The following is a 16,591-nucleotide window of genomic DNA, read 5'->3' as shown; positions in this document are numbered from 1 at the left end:
GCTGTGGCTGTGGTGTAGGCCAGCAGCTGCAGCTCCAATTCAACCCCTAGCTGGGAAACCTCCATATCCGGAGGGTGCAGCCCTAAAAAAAAAACAAACTAATGTCCTTGTAGTGGCCTACAAGGTCCTCCAGGGCCTGTCTGTCTCCTTCTATTTCTCTGATCTCATCCTCTGAGCCAGGCCCCCTTGCTCACTGCTCTCACCACCCTGGCCTCTGTGCTGTTCCCTTTATTTACTTATTTTTATTTTATAGTTGATTTACCATGTTGTGTCAATTTCTGCTGTACATCAAAGTGACCCAGTCATACACATATAGACATCCTTTTTCTTAACGATATCCTCTATCATGTTCTATCACCATGCTGTCACCTTTAAATGAGGCTCCTCTGACAACCTGGGTAAAGCTCCCATCTCCCCTTCACAGCACTCCCAAACCCCCTCACACTGCGATTTCTTTTTCCACACACATCCTACCTTCTAACATGTTCATAATTTACTCGAAATGATCACCGTTTGTACACTCTGCTAGGATATAAACCTCATGAGGCTAATCAGCCTTCTCTGTCTTGTTCAGTGCATGACCCCAAGCACCTAGCTCAGTGCCTAAAGTGCAGCGGCTGCTCAAATACGTGTCCAATGACTACATATCTTATGGTTAAGTCCAAAGTGACACTCTAGAAGCAGTATTCATTTTCTCATCATTTTGATCTTTAAAATTCTCTCCTTTGATACCAGAATGACGTTTCACCTGTTATACCTATGGATGCGTTGGTATTCAGAACTGAACAAATAAGATTAAACTCAGCACACCTTAGACGAATGCTATTTGTTGGTGGAGAAAAGAGATGATGTGTCTTGCTTTTGCTCCACAGCTTTATATGCATGTTGAAATGGAAACTTTATACATGGAGGAAATTTCTGTGTCTCTTTCACTATCATAAGTGTATGGAAGGAGGAAGGAATGATGACTCTTGGTGGCCACCTCCATTAACAGGGAAAGCTAGACAGATGGTGTCTGCTCCACTGTGTAGCAACTGAAAATCTCAGAGTGTTGGGTGGTGTGTGTGAGAAAAGGAGGAGGGTGAAGGAGCCAGGGCCTGACCTCAGGACCACGTCAGTTAGATGACAGATACATCTGACAAGTGACAACCATGATGCAACTCTTCTCAGGGGCATAAAATGTTTCCTTCTCAGTATTAGAGGATGATGACTTAGTTTCCATTGCTTTCACATCTCTCTACCACTACTCGCCTTGAAAAGCAACTCCTGTGTTCTCTGACTCAGGTAGGAACATAAGGCAGTCAAGTTTTAATAATAATAATATAACATAATATAATAATAAAATAATATATTATTATTATTATTTTGTCTTTTTAGGGCCACACCCATGGCATTTGGAAATTCCCAGGCTAGGGGTCAAATCAGAGCCTATCCCACCGCCACAGCAATTCGGGATCTGAGCCGTGTCTTCAACCTACACTACAGCTCATGGCAACGCAGGATCCTTAACCCACTGAGCAAGGCCAGGGATCGAACCCATGTCCTCATGGATACTAGTCAGGTTGTTACTGCTGAACCACGATAGGAACTCCAACTTTTAAGCTTTGACCCACAGAGTTCTCTGTCAGGGAGAAGATGACTGACTCATGTCTTGAAATCTGCACTCTATGTGTTTATGAGCCCATTTTTATGAGCTCCTTTTCAAAAAACTTGGCAAGATGTAAAAGTGTCAGTCTCATAGCAGACAGTAATTGTTCTCAAAAGAAATGCTGATCTGGTAGAAAGATCCCATTTATCTGATACACCATCATTAGAGACACCATCATTTACCTGCTGACAGGGCAATTAAGTGGACACCAAGTCCAGTTGGGAACAAACAAGCTGTATTTTTAAACTAGATATGAAATTTTCCCCTCCCCTCTGCCCCTCCCTTTCTAGAAATGAAGTTTTGAGACAAACAAACCAATAAATGGAGCATGTAATACTCAGAAGATAGCTTATGGCTTTGACTAATGCTCCTTCCAGGAGTTCCTGCTATGTTGCAATGGGATTGGTGGTATTTGGGGAGTGCTGGGACACAGGTTCGACCCCCGGCCTGGCGCAATGGATTAAGGATCCAGCTTTGCCGCAGCTGTGGCTTAGGTCACAACTATGGCTCAGATCTGATCTCTGGCCCTGGAACTCCATATGCCTTGGAGTGGCCAAGAAAGGAGAAAAAAAAAAAAAGGCTCTTTCCAAGGGCTCTGATGTGTCAGTATTGGAATGTAGCTGTTAGATCTCACTGGCCAGAGCCCCTCTGTCCATGCTGTCATAGTAGAATTATTGCCCAAAACCAGGGATCAGGGCCCTGAGCCATGCAGATAGGAACAGCAGACATGCTTTCATCTCTTTATGATCTCCTAAGGGGAGATTCAGGTAACATCTGTGAAGAATCTGTCATGTGCCAAGCGTTTCCACAAAATGTCACATAGCCATCACCAGGCTGAGTGTAATAAGTGTAATAAATAACTATACTTGCAGCAAAGGAAATGACTCTGCTAAGGAAGCTATGCTTGGTCCACATCACTCACTGAGTTTGCTCTGAGCTGCGATTTGAGCTTAGGTCCCAAACTCCAAAGTTGTAAATTTTTTTTTTTTTTCAGGGCCACACTTACAGCATATGGAGGTTCCCAGGCTAGGGGTCAAATCAGAGCTACATCTGTCACCCTACGCCACAGCCACAGCAGTGCAGGATCCAAGCCGAATCTGCGACCTACACCATAGCTCACGGCAATGCCAGATCCTTACCCACTGAGTGAGGCCAGGGATCAAACCCTCAACCTCATGGTTCCTAGCCAGATTCTTTTCCTCTGTGCCACGATGGGAACTCCCACGCTCTTCTAATTATAAGTGATTAGGCCTAAAAGAGATCATTTGACTACTTCTAGAAAACAATATGATTCTTCATTTTAAAAGTCAACTTGTAAAAGAAAACTTACAAAGTTGAGAGTGAAAATGCCTCAAAGCATACATACCCTCTCTCAAATCATCACATATAGTCTAATAAACAAGATCTCAGGATTTTTAACATAACCATGAGAGTACTTCACTGTGTTTCTGAATCCTCAGAGGAGACCTAGATAGATAAATTAGTTCCCTAGATGATTAAAGATCCAGTTTTAACAACAAATCTTATGCTTAAGAACCAACTCCAATCCTGTGACGCTTTACTAACCACTTTTCCAAGTGGATATCATTTTTGTCCTTTGGCCCTTCCATAGCCCTCACTGAAACCAGTCAATTTGCAATCACATTGTCTTAAATAACTCTCATTTTTACGCCAGAACTGGATAGATGCCTTACATATATTTTCTCTAATCCTTACAACTCTACAAAATTGGATTTATCCCTATTTTATAGATGTAGAAACTGATGTTGGAGTGGTTACCCAAGGGTTAGGTTACACAACTAGTAAGGGACAAAACCAGCACTTAAACCCAGCTGTTTTACTTCAGAGCCTGTAGCTCCACCCACTATGCAGTACTGCTTCTGCACAGCAGCGCTGGCTCTAACAATCACGTCCTGCGTCCTGTGACCCTGGGTGCGCTTTTAACCCTCTCAGTGCCTCTGCTGTTTTATTTCACCATGGTTATTGCTTTATGGTAAAAATTTAAAAAGCTAATGTGGCCAAGCCTCCTTGCCCGCCTGCTTGCATCTTTCACAAGTGTCCTATCTTATCTATCTCTTGCCTATCACTTTGTCTCTCGCCGAATTCCATCTGCGTGGAGGCATGAAGAACCTGAACCTCAGCGAGTCCAGAAACCGAGTTTGCATCGCCAGCTTCTATCTGTTATTTCCTTTTTTTTTTTTTTGATATTATCTTTTAAAACGTCAAGGCTATATGTATGCTGTGAGGGACCATGACATGTCTGCACATATAAAGTCACATCCAGAGGATTTTCCTGAAAAAGATAAGAAAACTTATGGTGAAATTCTTGAAGAGTTCCATTGAGTGCACTGAAGTCTCCAAAAGGCTTGCTCTGGTTTCACTGATGCTGCTTATTTCTGAATTTTGTGGAACTGTTTCTATGATTATCTGAAGTTTATGTTAATATATATGTTAATGCCTTGTGATTAAAATGGTCTTCATGAGCAAAAAAAAAAAAAAAAAGATAATGTATGTCACAGTCCTTGTACTATAATGGTTTATATTATTATCTGCACTGGATTTTATGCTCCTTCAGGGCACGTTTTTATGCCTTATATGCAGCTTCCTTTCAGCACCCACTAAAGGGTTTAACAGCAATTAAAGCTACCAGTCTTTGGAAAGATTTGAGACACCTTTTCCCCTCTGAGGGGGAAAGTGGTATCCTGTTCCATGCAGCTTGGATTAAGCATCCATAATCCAAACCTCGACTTACAACCCAGTGACAAACTCAGGGTACCTGTCACACATGAGATTTAAACAGCCTGCGTGGCATTTAACCCTGGTATCTCCCCTCCAGCATGGCTTTAATGCCCTAACAGTTTGGAAGAGAGAAAACCCCAAATGAAAAATATCAATACATTGTGTAAGAAAAACATGCCTGGAAGAAGGGAGAGCAGAAGAAGGACTGGTTTGTTTTTGAATTAACAGAGACCTCATTGTTCTGCAAACTGTCTGATTTACAGCTTCCCAATGACAGCAGGAAATACAACACTGTCTAAACTCATTCCTCACGATAAAATTTCCTTTACATCAAGACAAAGACCAACGACACATTCATTAAGTTTCCTTAGGCATCCGCACTGCCCCCTAGGTAAGATGGATGTATCTGATGGCACGTCCAGGGAAGGGTCCCATTATGGTCCAGAGTAAGACGGGTGCTGGATCTGCACCAGGAAAGCAGAGTGGAAGGGACCCAAGCCCTGCTCTGCGTTACATGCTTCTCGGGAAGCCACTTCATCTCTTTGTTAACAATGGATCTGTTTTCCGGTCTTTAAAACCCAGGGGACAGCATTATTTATTTTGCCTACTTCACAGGTTTACTGTGAAGGTAAACTGAAATAATATATGTGAAATTAATGTATAGATTATATTACAAGACATAACCAGATAATTACCTACCCCTTGTCCTTTGGTAAATGTCAAGATATTAGCAAAGCTGAGATACTGATTTCTTGGCATGTGTTCGCCTTATAATAACAAGGAGGACTTAACATCTATAGAAGCTATGGAAGAGATAACCAGTAAAATTGATCTTTCTACAATATATATATTTATTATTATTATTATTATTATTATTATTTTGTCTTTTTGCCATTTCTTGGGCTGCTCCTGAGGCATATACAGGCTAGGGGTCCAATCGGAGCTGTAGCCACTGGCCTATGCCACAGCCACAGCAACGCGGGGATCCAAGCTGTATCTGCAATCTACACCACAGCTCATGGCAACGCCAGATCCCTAACCCACTGAGCAAGGCCAGGGATTGAACCCACAACCTCATGGTTCCTAGTCGGATTCGTTAACCACTGAGCCACGACGGGAACTTCGGAACTATATATATATAATTATATATATATAATTTTTTTTTTAAAGCTTCAGATGGTTCAGCTATGTCTTCCAAAAAGTGTGAAAATGGACTTTCAGATGAAGATGTGGCCAGCGACTGCCTAGGTGACAGGCGCCACATAATGGATCCTTTTACCTCAGTCTCTGCAAAATGCCACATGGCACAGAGGACTAAAAACTAGTCCTCTCTCTGTCTCCCCATTTGTCATCCCAGCCCCTTCCTCAATGCCTCTGGCAGAAAGAAAATAAGGAGACACGAGAAATCAAAATTACCTTGGACCAGGACACGCCTACCATCACTCTTTGGATTTCCTTGACCCAAGTGTAGGAACTCACAAAGGGCTGATGATGGAGGTGACTCACTGACCCCTTGAGCCCAGTAATTCCTTGACCTATACTGACAACCTGCACCAGAACTTTAAGGAAAAAATGGCACAAATGTCCAGAAGTAAAGAGAAAGTCTCCAGATCACACACATAGTACACATACAAAAGAAAAAGTTATCCTCGTGCCATTTGTGTTTATCATTTATCAACTATGTTTTTTTTCTTTTTTCTTTCTTTTTTTTTTTTTTTTTTTTTGTCTATTTAGTGCCACATCCACAGCATATGGAGGTTCCCAGGCTAGGGATCCAATCAGAGCTATAGCTGCCGGCCTACACCACAGCCACAGCATCGCCAGATCTGAGCCTCATCTGCAACCTACACCACAGCTCACAGCAATGCTGGATCCTTGACCCACTGAGCGAGGCCAGGGATCGAACCCGAGTCCGCATGGATACTAGTCAGGTTTGTTAACTACTGAGCCATGATGGGAACTCCCATTTATCAACTATGTTGAACTGTAAACACATTTTCAGTCACAACAGTGAGAAAAAAGGAAGAAACATAACATGCACTTTTGAGCAAATTTTGCCAGAGGCAAATGCTTCAGACACCACTTCCTCTTGTTTCATTATGAAGAGGCTAAAATTTGCCTCGCATTAGAAATAAACAATATAAAAGTGCTTGAGCACTTGAAATCCTAACTTCCACTGAAACCCTTGCTCTCTCCCCTCATGAACTTGTTAACATTTCTCAAATACTCCTCTGAATAGAATTCCCATTTTCTCAGAAGTGTCCCACAAGCAGATACCATACTTCTGGGTGTCAAAGCCACTGGCTTTTATTATTTACCTAATTTTTGCACCCTTTGGTTGAAAAATTATTTATTTATGTTGACAAAATCATTGCACCATCTTTGTCCCTAATTATGATTGTAAGCTAATTAAAGAAAAAGTGACCTATCAAGTTTTTTGTATTGATGATACTTGTCCCAACATTTTAGGCTTTTTTTTTTTTTCTGTCTTTTTAGGGCCGCACCAGCAGCATATGGAGGTTCCCAGGCTAGAGGCTGAATTGGAGCTGTAGCCGCCAGCCTACCCCACAGCCACAGCAACACTGGATCTGAGCCACATCTGCGACCTACACCACAGCTCACAGCAACGCCAGATCCTTAACCCATTGAGCGAGGCCAGGGATCAGACCTGCATTCTCACAGGTATTGGTCAGGTTCATACCACTGAGCCACAGCAGGAACTCCCTAGTCTTCCTTTAAAAAAAAAAAAAAAAAATTGTTTCTGTTGGTGCAGGTTTAGCAATTTTTTAAATACCAAAGCACACCGTGAAACATATTCTCTGTTTAACAATCTGATGGATATGCTGACTTTGTCTTAGGAGATCTTGAATTTCAGGAGTCCCTAAATCACAACCAGGATAATGTTTAAGGCCAGCCTCAACGTCATCTCTCCTGCTCTTCTGAGAAGTTTTTCTGTGGGAACAACAGTATCCATTCCCAGCAAAGCCAGAGAAGCATACTCACCAAGTGAACGTAAGGCACGAAATATCCAAAAAGAGCAAGTGGTATTCCTATTGCCCACACGGCATATGCTGTCACCCTGAAGATGGCAAAGTTGAAAATTTTTTTTGGAGGGCTGAACTTTCTCCTGGAAAAGAGGGCAGCTCTGTTTCCTCCTTTGGTTCCCTCTTTTTCTTTGGTGCTGGAAGCCAGAGGTCGGTAGGTAAAGCCGGCCAGAAAGAGAACAAACATGAAGACGCAGAGGGCCCTCAGTGTGTGGAAGAGCCCCATGCTGTCAGTCAGGACCCGTAAAAGGAAAGGCAGCAAAATTGTGAAGATGCTGCTGCCAGCGGTGACGATGCCATTCACGAGCCCAAGGCGCTTCTTGAAATAGTGGCCCAGGATGACCAACGAAGGCTGGTAGGCAAAGGAGCAGCCGCAGGCAAATATAATGCCATAGGTAAGGTACAGAGGCTCTATGGAGCTGTGGAAAGATGGAAAGATGAAAGCAGCTTTTGTTACTTCTGTCACGTGCTTCATAGTATTTAAACCTTAGAGCAAAAGTGGGCTTCAGTTAATCAACATATTTTCTACAAATAAAAAGTAACCAGGAGTTCCCATCGTGGCTCAGTGGTTAACGAATCCGACTAGGAACCATGACGTTGCGGGTTCAATTCCTGGCCTCGCTCAGTGGGTTAAGGATCCAGCGTTGCACTGAGCTGTTGCGTAGGTCGTAGACGCGGCTCAGATCTGGTGTTGCTGTGGCTGTGGGTAGGCTGGTGCTACAGCTCTGATTCAACCCCTCACGTGGGAACCTCCATATGCTTCGGGTGCGGCCCTAGAAAAGACAAAAAAAAAAAAAAAGTAACCAAAAACAGAAGTGAAAATCTTAATAAATCAAGACTACAACACTAGGAGTTCCTGTTGTGACACAGCAGAAACAAATGCGACTAGTATCCATGAGAATGTGGGTTCGATCCCTGGCCTTGCTCAGTGGGTTAAGGATCTGGCATTGCTGTGAGCTGTGTGGTGTAGGTGGCAGTGAGGCTCGGATCCCTCGCTGCTGTGGTGTAGGCCAGCAGCTACAGCTCCAATTCAACCCCTAGCCTGAGAACTTCCATTTGCTGCAGGTGCAGCCCTAAAAAACAAAAACAAACAAAAAAAAACCCCTAATGTTTTCATTTAATCTGAACGGGTAATTTTAAAAATGCCTCGAGTATGTGAAAAATGACTGTTAACGTCATTTGTGATTTGACTTCTCCTTCTCTTTCTGGGAATTTCAGGTGACCCACACAGCACTGCGTAAAAACTGCTACGCACTCCACAACCCAGAAATAAAGGACGATGTCAAGCAGGGCCCCAGTAACTCTGGCAGCGATTAAACTAACAAACCAAAAACCTAGTCTCCATAAGAAAAATTTCTAAAAATTACAATTTAACCATGAAAACCCATTAGTTGATAGAGTTTTCCCAGGCACTTACTAAGCAATCTAATCAAAGAAAAGGCTGCACTTGATGTTTTCACCCCAAGGTTATGTTAGGACCGTTTGTACAGAGGAGCGGTTGTGTCGCATTTTGCTGGCCTAAGGGCTGGACAACCTTCGCCCTGTACTGCACTGCTCTCGGTGTTGTGCAAGATAACGAGAGAAATCATATTCTGATTGCAGGAAGACTAAATGAAATGCGTTCACGGGGTTCCCGGCTGGGAAGCTTTAGGGCCATGTAGGTCTCGAAAGAATAATCAAGGATTAAGAACTCTATCCTTTAATCAAGCAATGACACACGTCTCATGAAAGTAAAGGAACATAGCATTACATTCTTTGACACAAAGCAAGGAGTAAAAACTAAAGGTTTTTTTCTTTTAAAAAGTTCAATTCAAAGGACTATTTACCAGTAGTAAAGGCAAGCTATTTATTAGAAACTAAGATAAAGTTGGTTAATAATTAAATTTTGGACAATAATTCTAGCCTAGCAGTATGCTGAGGTAATCACAAGGAACTCAAGAATCTGATAAAATTGAGCATGCCGACAACCCTCTCTCTCTGAGATGCCCTCCCTCCTCTCTTACTCCATAGGCAGCACCATCTTCAAATGGCTCTTGAGTCACTCCCAGATTCTCCCAGACTACCCTTGTCTCACTCTCATCACCCTTTATCGACTCTCCACTCTTTATTCAATAAACATATTTAACAGCCACTATGTTCCAGGTACGTAGTGGAAAAAAATATTTAAAATGTGGTTATGCCCTATTTCTAGTCTGCTTAGTGAAGCAAGACATCCATCCCTGGATAAGCAATAAGGTTCTGCTGTGTAGCACAAGGAACTCTATCTAGTCACTCGTGACGGAACATGATGGAGAATAATGTGAGAAAGAGAAAGTGTATATGCATGATTGGGTCACTTTGCTGTACAGCAGAAATTGACGGAACACTGTAAATCAACTATAATAGAAAAATAAAAATCTTGAAAAATAGAACAAAAAATAAATAAACAAAATTAAAAAAATAAAGTTTAGGAGTTCCCATCGTGGCTCAGTGGTTAATGAACCCGACTAGTATTCATGAGGACTTGGGTTTGGTCCCTGGACTCGACCAGTGGGTTGAGGGTCCAGCATTGCCGTGAGCTGTGGTGTGGATCTTGGCCGCAGCTCAGATCCTGTGTTGCTGTGGCTGTGGTGTAGGCTGGCAGCTACAGCTCCGATTCGCACCCCCAGCCTGGGAACCTCCATATGGTGTGAGTGCAGCTGTAAAAAGATAAAGAATTACTTAGTTAATTAATTAAAAAAAACAAAGTTTAGCTGATGAGTAAAAAAAAGACCTCTACCCCCAAACAGTAAGAATATAGAGCAAAATATAAATATTACTAATACTTCATTCATTCTGCATCCATTCTTCCACAAAAGTAATTTTTCTAGATAATTGCAACTTACTGAAGGTGCTAATTTATTTTTAGTTAACAATTTTTATTTTATTTTTATTTTTTTGTCTTTTAGGGCCACATCCTCGACATATGGGGGTTCCCAGGCCAGGGGTCAAATCGGAGCTACAGCTGCGGGCCTACATCACAGCCATAGCAATGCGGGATCCGAGCCTTGTCTGTGAACTACACCACGGCTCATGGCAATGCCACATCCTTAACCCACTGAGTGAGGCCAGGGATCGAACCTGCGTCCTCTTGGATACTAGTCAGATTCGTTTCCACTGAGCCACAATGGGAACTCCCCTTTAGTTAATAATTTTTAAAGGAAAAATCTACACCTAAATACATTTCTCTACCTTCTTCAAAGAGGATACTAAAAATAGTATTCACAGCACGGTATCACCATGAACATCAGTATCTATACAATTATACCACATTATTATAAAGCTGTCAGTTGGAAAACCAGAGAACCACAGGCGTAAATTGAAGACATTCTTTTGTATACCATTTAAATCCTGAGTTCTGGCTAAGATGAGCCTTTTGTCTCTCCTACAGAGTAAAGTACATAAGCTTTGTAGTGGCATTTTCACTGCTGTTGGAAGCATTTTCACTTCTAAATTTTCACCTTAGTAACAGATGGTTCAAATTGTTAAAGTTTGACAACTGAAAAAGTATAGCGTAAATCAGTAAGATACCAATTACGTGCGCAAAAGAGGATTCAAAGAAGAAACACTGATGTGACTCGGGGTTGCTAAAAAAGGTTTTCCTGAGAAGGTAGAACTTGAACTAGAGCAAAAGCGGGTTGGTCTACTGCTCAACACTTGGAGTTTATACACATGTCCCCTTGCTCTTAGGTGCTGCCCTTAAAGTTTGGTAACTCTTGATCACTGGGTGAAATAATGAATAGAAAATATGAGAACACTGCATGTAATAAGGTTAAGATGTACATACTGCTTGCTATACATGAAATAGATAACAAACAAGGACCTACTGTATAGCACAGAGAACTCTATTCAACTATATTCTGTGATAACCTGAATGGTAAGAGAATCTGAAAAACAATGAATATAAGTATATGTACAAACTGAGTCACTTTGCTGCACACCTGAAACTAACACATTGTAAAACAACTATTTTCCAATGAAACTAAAAAAAGAAAAAAGGTAAAGATGGCTTCAAGACATTGTGTTTTAGGAGTTCCTGCTGTGGTGCAATGGGTTAAGAACCCAACTGCAGCAGCTCAGATCAGAGCAGAGGTGCAGGTTTGATCCCCAGATGACACAGTGGGTTAAGGAGCCAGTATTGCTGCAGCTGTGGCTTGGACTCAATCCCTGGCCTGGGAACTTCCATATTTCTTAGACGTGGCTATTAAAAAGAGACACTTTGTTTTAGTTAGGGGAAGCAGGGGAAGGGAGCAAGAGAGAGAGAGAACTGGGTCATAATGTAAAATACATTTCATAATTTTTATTTCTCAATGGTCAAAAAGTTTAAGAAACACTGCTTGCTGTAAGTGGGTTTGTGTGTATGTGTTTGTCTGCCAAATCAGGTAATAAGTTACATTGGTTTTCTCTCTCTTAGTTCTCCCTCCACCAAAGCCTGGGTGTTAATAAGTTCAGCAAGCACTAAGGCCACTGGTACCTGGTGGCTTCCAGACCCAAACAGGTATGTGATGAGGCAGTGGTAACACCATGTTCTACTAGTGATAAAGAAGAACTAAAAGTAAATGACCTCACAGAATTACCTAAGCAGTATCTTTTACAAACAAAGCTGTTTCCTGTTTCTTTAAAAAAACAACCTAGGAGTTTCCATCGTGGTTCAGCAGCTTAAGGACCTGACCTTGTCTCTGTGAGGATGTTGGTTCAATCCCTGGCCTCACTCAGTGGGTTAAGGATCCAGTGCTGCTGTAAGCTGCAGTGTAGGTTACAGATTAAGCTCGGATCTAGTGTCACCATGGCTGTGGCACAGGCCGTAGCTGCAGCTCCAATTCCACCCCTGACCTGGGAATGTCCATATGCTACAGGTATGGCCATAAAAAAAAGAGGAAACAATAAATACAAAATAAAAGTATAAAAAAAATACAGAAATTGATACAATGTTGTAAATCAACTGTAATTAGGCACTTTAAAGGTGGAATATTTATTTTCTAACAAGAAATAAAAATAATTATTTAGAATCCATATAAAATTTCTAAATTAGGTGAAAGAAAGTCTTATTGTGTATGTGTATGGATGGGGGGGAGTAAAATTAGTAAACCAAGGATTTTGTTGATTAAATCTTGAATATTTAAAAATAGACAGAGTAAGAATTCTAAGTTTGATTTTTTCTTTCTAATGACCCCAATCATGCTTTCAAGGAGAGAACAAAAAAAGCTACGGAAGGGACAGAGACAGGAATGAGATAAACTACTAGAGACAGATCGGAAATCATCTTAAGGGTTTTGTTGTTAATCACCTCCTATTAGCCAGAGCTACTTATTAAACTGGTATTTCTCTAACTGGGGATTATTCTGACAATAAAAGGGGATGTACTGGTAGAACTGGAGCTGGAGGGAGAGGTTCCTCCTATAGCAGAGTGCCTGCCAGCCCTTTACAGTTAGTTCCTCTGCAGCACACTACAGCTTTTAACGGACACATGGAAAGTATACTGACAGGAAGTTTTAAGCTGCATTTGACCGCTTCGTTTTATCATGATCTTTTTAAATTTCAACATGAGCTTTTTTTTTTTTTTTTTTTTTTTTTTTTGCCACTCTCAGGCCGTATGGAAGTTCCTGGACCAGGGATTGAATTCAAGCCACAGCTGTGGCAATGCTAAAACCTTAACCCACTGTGCCAGGGCAGAAATCAAACCCACACAGCCAGAGACAATGCCAGGATCCTTAACCCAGTGCGCCACAGTGGTCCAAATACAGCAGCTTGGGTTGTGAGGTATGGATGGGTTCCATCCCTGGCTTGGTGCAGTGGGTTAAAGTTGTCAGCATTGCGGCAGCTGTAGTGTAGGTCACAGCTATGGCTCAGATTTGACCCTGGCCCAGGAACTTTGATATGGTGTGGGTGGGGACATAATTGTTTTTTTTTTTTTTTTTGGTCTTATTAAGGCTGCACTCGCATCATATGAAAGTTCCCAGGCCAGGGGTCTAATCAGAGCTGCAGATGCTGGCCTGCTCCACAGCCACAGCAATGCAGGATCTGAGCTGCATCTCGACCTACACCACAGCTTACAGCAATGCCAGATCCTTAACCCGATGAGCAAGGCCAGGGATCGAACCCAAGTCCTCATGGATACTAGTTGAGTTTGTTACCACTGAGCATGACAGGAACCCCATAAAAATTTTTTTTAATTAAAAAAGAAAGAATTCTCCACCTGGGTTGAAACAAATAGCAAAGTCTGGATCTTGTTAATAGAAATATTTCATACCAAGCCTATGAACAACAGCTTCAAAATACTACTTCTCATACTCTTTGGGCCTCAGACAGAGCTGATCTTAAACTCAGACCATTGCTTTAGGCAACATATTGTTATAACTCGAGTTAAGATTTTTCTGTGAATGGAAAAAACAACAGGAGAAAACATTTTTTCTTGGCATCAGGGAATGTGTGTATCCTGACTGACATTTAACTCTTAGGCTCTGTAAGCAAAAGCATTCAAATTCACAAGCTCTGATTTGTTGCTGTGGACAACAGTGCACAAGGGCTATGGCTTAACATTTAAGCAACAAAAAGGAGGATTTTCCCTTGTAAACAGCAAAGTTTCCAAAAGGAAATCTTTATTTTACTTGTATTTTTTGTCTTTTTAGGGCCACACCCACAGCCTATAGAGGTTCCCAGGCTAGGGGTCAAATTGGAGCTGCAGCTGCTGGCCTACACCACAGCCACAGCAACGCCAAATCCTTAACCCACTGAGCGAGGCCAGGGATCGAACCTAAGTCCTCGTGGATCCCAGTCAGGTTCGTTAACCACTGAGCCACAGCAGGAACTCCTCCAAAAGGAAATTTTTAAGGCATCTAACAGTTTTTGAAAAGTTACAAGGAGAAACCAAGTCCTTACCTTACAAAAGAACTTGACATGAGTCCAACAAATCCAACAGCAGCACCCACGACAGCTGTTTTCCGACAACCAAACATGTCTGTGAAGACGCTGACTATTGGGCAGCAAAAGAAAATCATCCCCATGGAGAGGGAATTTACCCAAGCTGTAAACAGAGAACAAAAGGGACACTATGACAAGTAAGTTCTATTTGTTCTTATCCTGTAGGATACAATACATAGTTAGAAAAGTATTGATGAATGGGGGGTAAGTCAAACTAAATAACAGATGTGAATCATGGATCAAAGGATTGGCCAATACTATTTATAATGAGCAAAGGAAGTATTTGTGTTTAATCAAACTACTGAAAAGTTTGTACTTTTTTCTTTTCTTTTTTGTCTTTTCTAGGGCTGCACCCATGGCATATGGAGGTTCCCAGGCTAGGGGTCGAATCAGACCTGTTGCTGCCGGTCTACGCCACAGCCATGGCAACACCAGATCCTTAACCCACTGAGCGAGGCCAGGGATTAAACCTGCAACCTCATGGTCTCTAGTCGGATTTGTTAACCACTGAGCCACGGCGGGAACTACAAAAAGTTTGTATTCTTAAATAAACATTCTCCCGTTGACCTAAACACTATTAATCTCTAGCCTTATATCTATGGTTTTAAGCAACTTCTAATCTATGAAGAGAAATTTATTTAAAAAAAAAAATGATACATGGAGTTCCTGTCATGGCTCTGCGGAAACAAACCCGACTAGTATCTATGAGGATGCAGGTTCAATCCCTGGCCTCGCTCAGTGGGTTAAGGATCCAGTGTTAGCGTGAGCTGCGGTGTTGGTCGCAGACAAGGCAAGGATCCTGCATTGCTGTGGCTGTGGTGTAGGCCAGTGCCTGCAGCTCTGATTCAACCCCTAGCCTGGGAACTTCCGAATGCTGTGGGTGCAGCCCTGAGAAAAAAAAAAAAAAAGATTCATTAGGAACACATGCCTAATCCAAAGAAATGATCAAAGTCCAAAGGAATGAAGATGACTGAAGTCAAGACAATGGGGAACTCTTGGGGAAGGAAAAGGAATATTGCCATTTGAATCCAGCAGTTATGAACTGAACATCCTGCCTTGAGTCTGTGCTTTTGTTAAGGGAATCAAGTCATATACAGGTAGTCTATTTGTTGACCTGGAAAATAGTTATTGCATATTCACTTTATAAAACCACTCAGCCCTCAGTCTAAATGAATCTGACTGGCATCCATGAGGACGCAGGTTCAATTCCTGGCCTCGTTCACTGGGTTAAGGGTCCAGCATTGCTGTGAGCTGTGCACCACTCAGATTTGGAGCTGCTGTGGTTGTGGTGTAGGCTGGCGATTACAGCTCCAATTAGACCCCTAGCCTGGGAACCTCCACATGCTGTGGATGCAGCCCTAAAAAGACTAAAAAAAAAAAAACCCAAAAAACCAAAAAAGTATACATGCATTTTATCTTTTACAATAACAAAGATTTAAGAATTGTAAGTCATAATTTCCTATTCTAATTCTGTAGATCGAAACAAACAAGAGGAAAGCAAAAAAGAAAAACATACCGAGTACAAATGATCACAAATTTATGCCAAAGAACGGACTGATCTTACAGGATATCAAGTCTGTAAATTCTTAAAACGTACAATAAACTACTGGGGCCCAAGTGAACATGAGCTATAACACAAAGAGATCAGGGTCCAAATCCCCCAGCTTCGTAACTACAATAGATCCTTCAGCAAGTAGGATACATCCTTCGTCAAGTCACTTCCACTGTTTTCTCTTCTTGAAAGAGGATCAAATACATACCTTTCCAGGATCACTAAGGATTAGAAAAGATATATCTAAACATCAGTATAGAAGGTTACGGAAACTCTTTCACAGTTTTTTGGGGTTTTTTGTTTTTTGGGTTTTTTTGCTTTTTAGGGCCTTGCCCACGGCATGTAGAGGTTCCCAGCTAGGTGTCTAATTGGAGCTACAGCCACAGCAACTGGGGATCCGAGCCACATCTGTGATCTACACCACAGTTCACAGCAATGCTGGATCCTTAACCCACTGAGTGAGGCCAGGGATCAAACACGCAACTTCATGGTTCCTAGTTGGATTCATTTCCGCTGTGCCACAATGGGAACTCCTCTTTCACAGTTTTAACAACAAGTTGTCTTATAAAAAGAAACAGGTGATCTCGAGCACCCCATCCATCTTTGACAGGCTACTAGTCCATTACTCTATCTCCTGGCTGTACCCAGGCCATATGGAAGTTCCCAGGC

The 16,591-nt window shown here is 41.9% G+C and overlaps 1 protein-coding gene across 1 annotated transcript in view; it reads right to left on the bottom strand.

Annotated features, from left to right (window-relative positions):
* SLC16A10 (solute carrier family 16 member 10) overlaps positions 1 to 16,591 on the bottom strand; it is a 133,668-nt gene that overhangs the window by 36,293 nt on the left and 80,784 nt on the right. Inside the window, 2 exon segments of the mRNA XM_021091212.2 lie at positions 7,391 to 7,850; positions 14,329 to 14,473. Coding sequence (XP_020946871.2) covers positions 7,391 to 7,850; positions 14,329 to 14,473 — 605 coding nt within the window.

This window comes from Sus scrofa, chromosome 1, assembly GCF_054392235.1.
Source record: "Sus scrofa isolate SSC_HxYL_T2T_F1_AM1 chromosome 1, Sscrofa_HxYL_maternal_Yorkshire_Landrace_v2.0, whole genome shotgun sequence".
NCBI classification, from domain to species: Eukaryota; Metazoa; Chordata; class Mammalia; order Artiodactyla; family Suidae; genus Sus; species Sus scrofa.
This window is presented reverse-complemented; position numbering and strand designations above follow the sequence as displayed.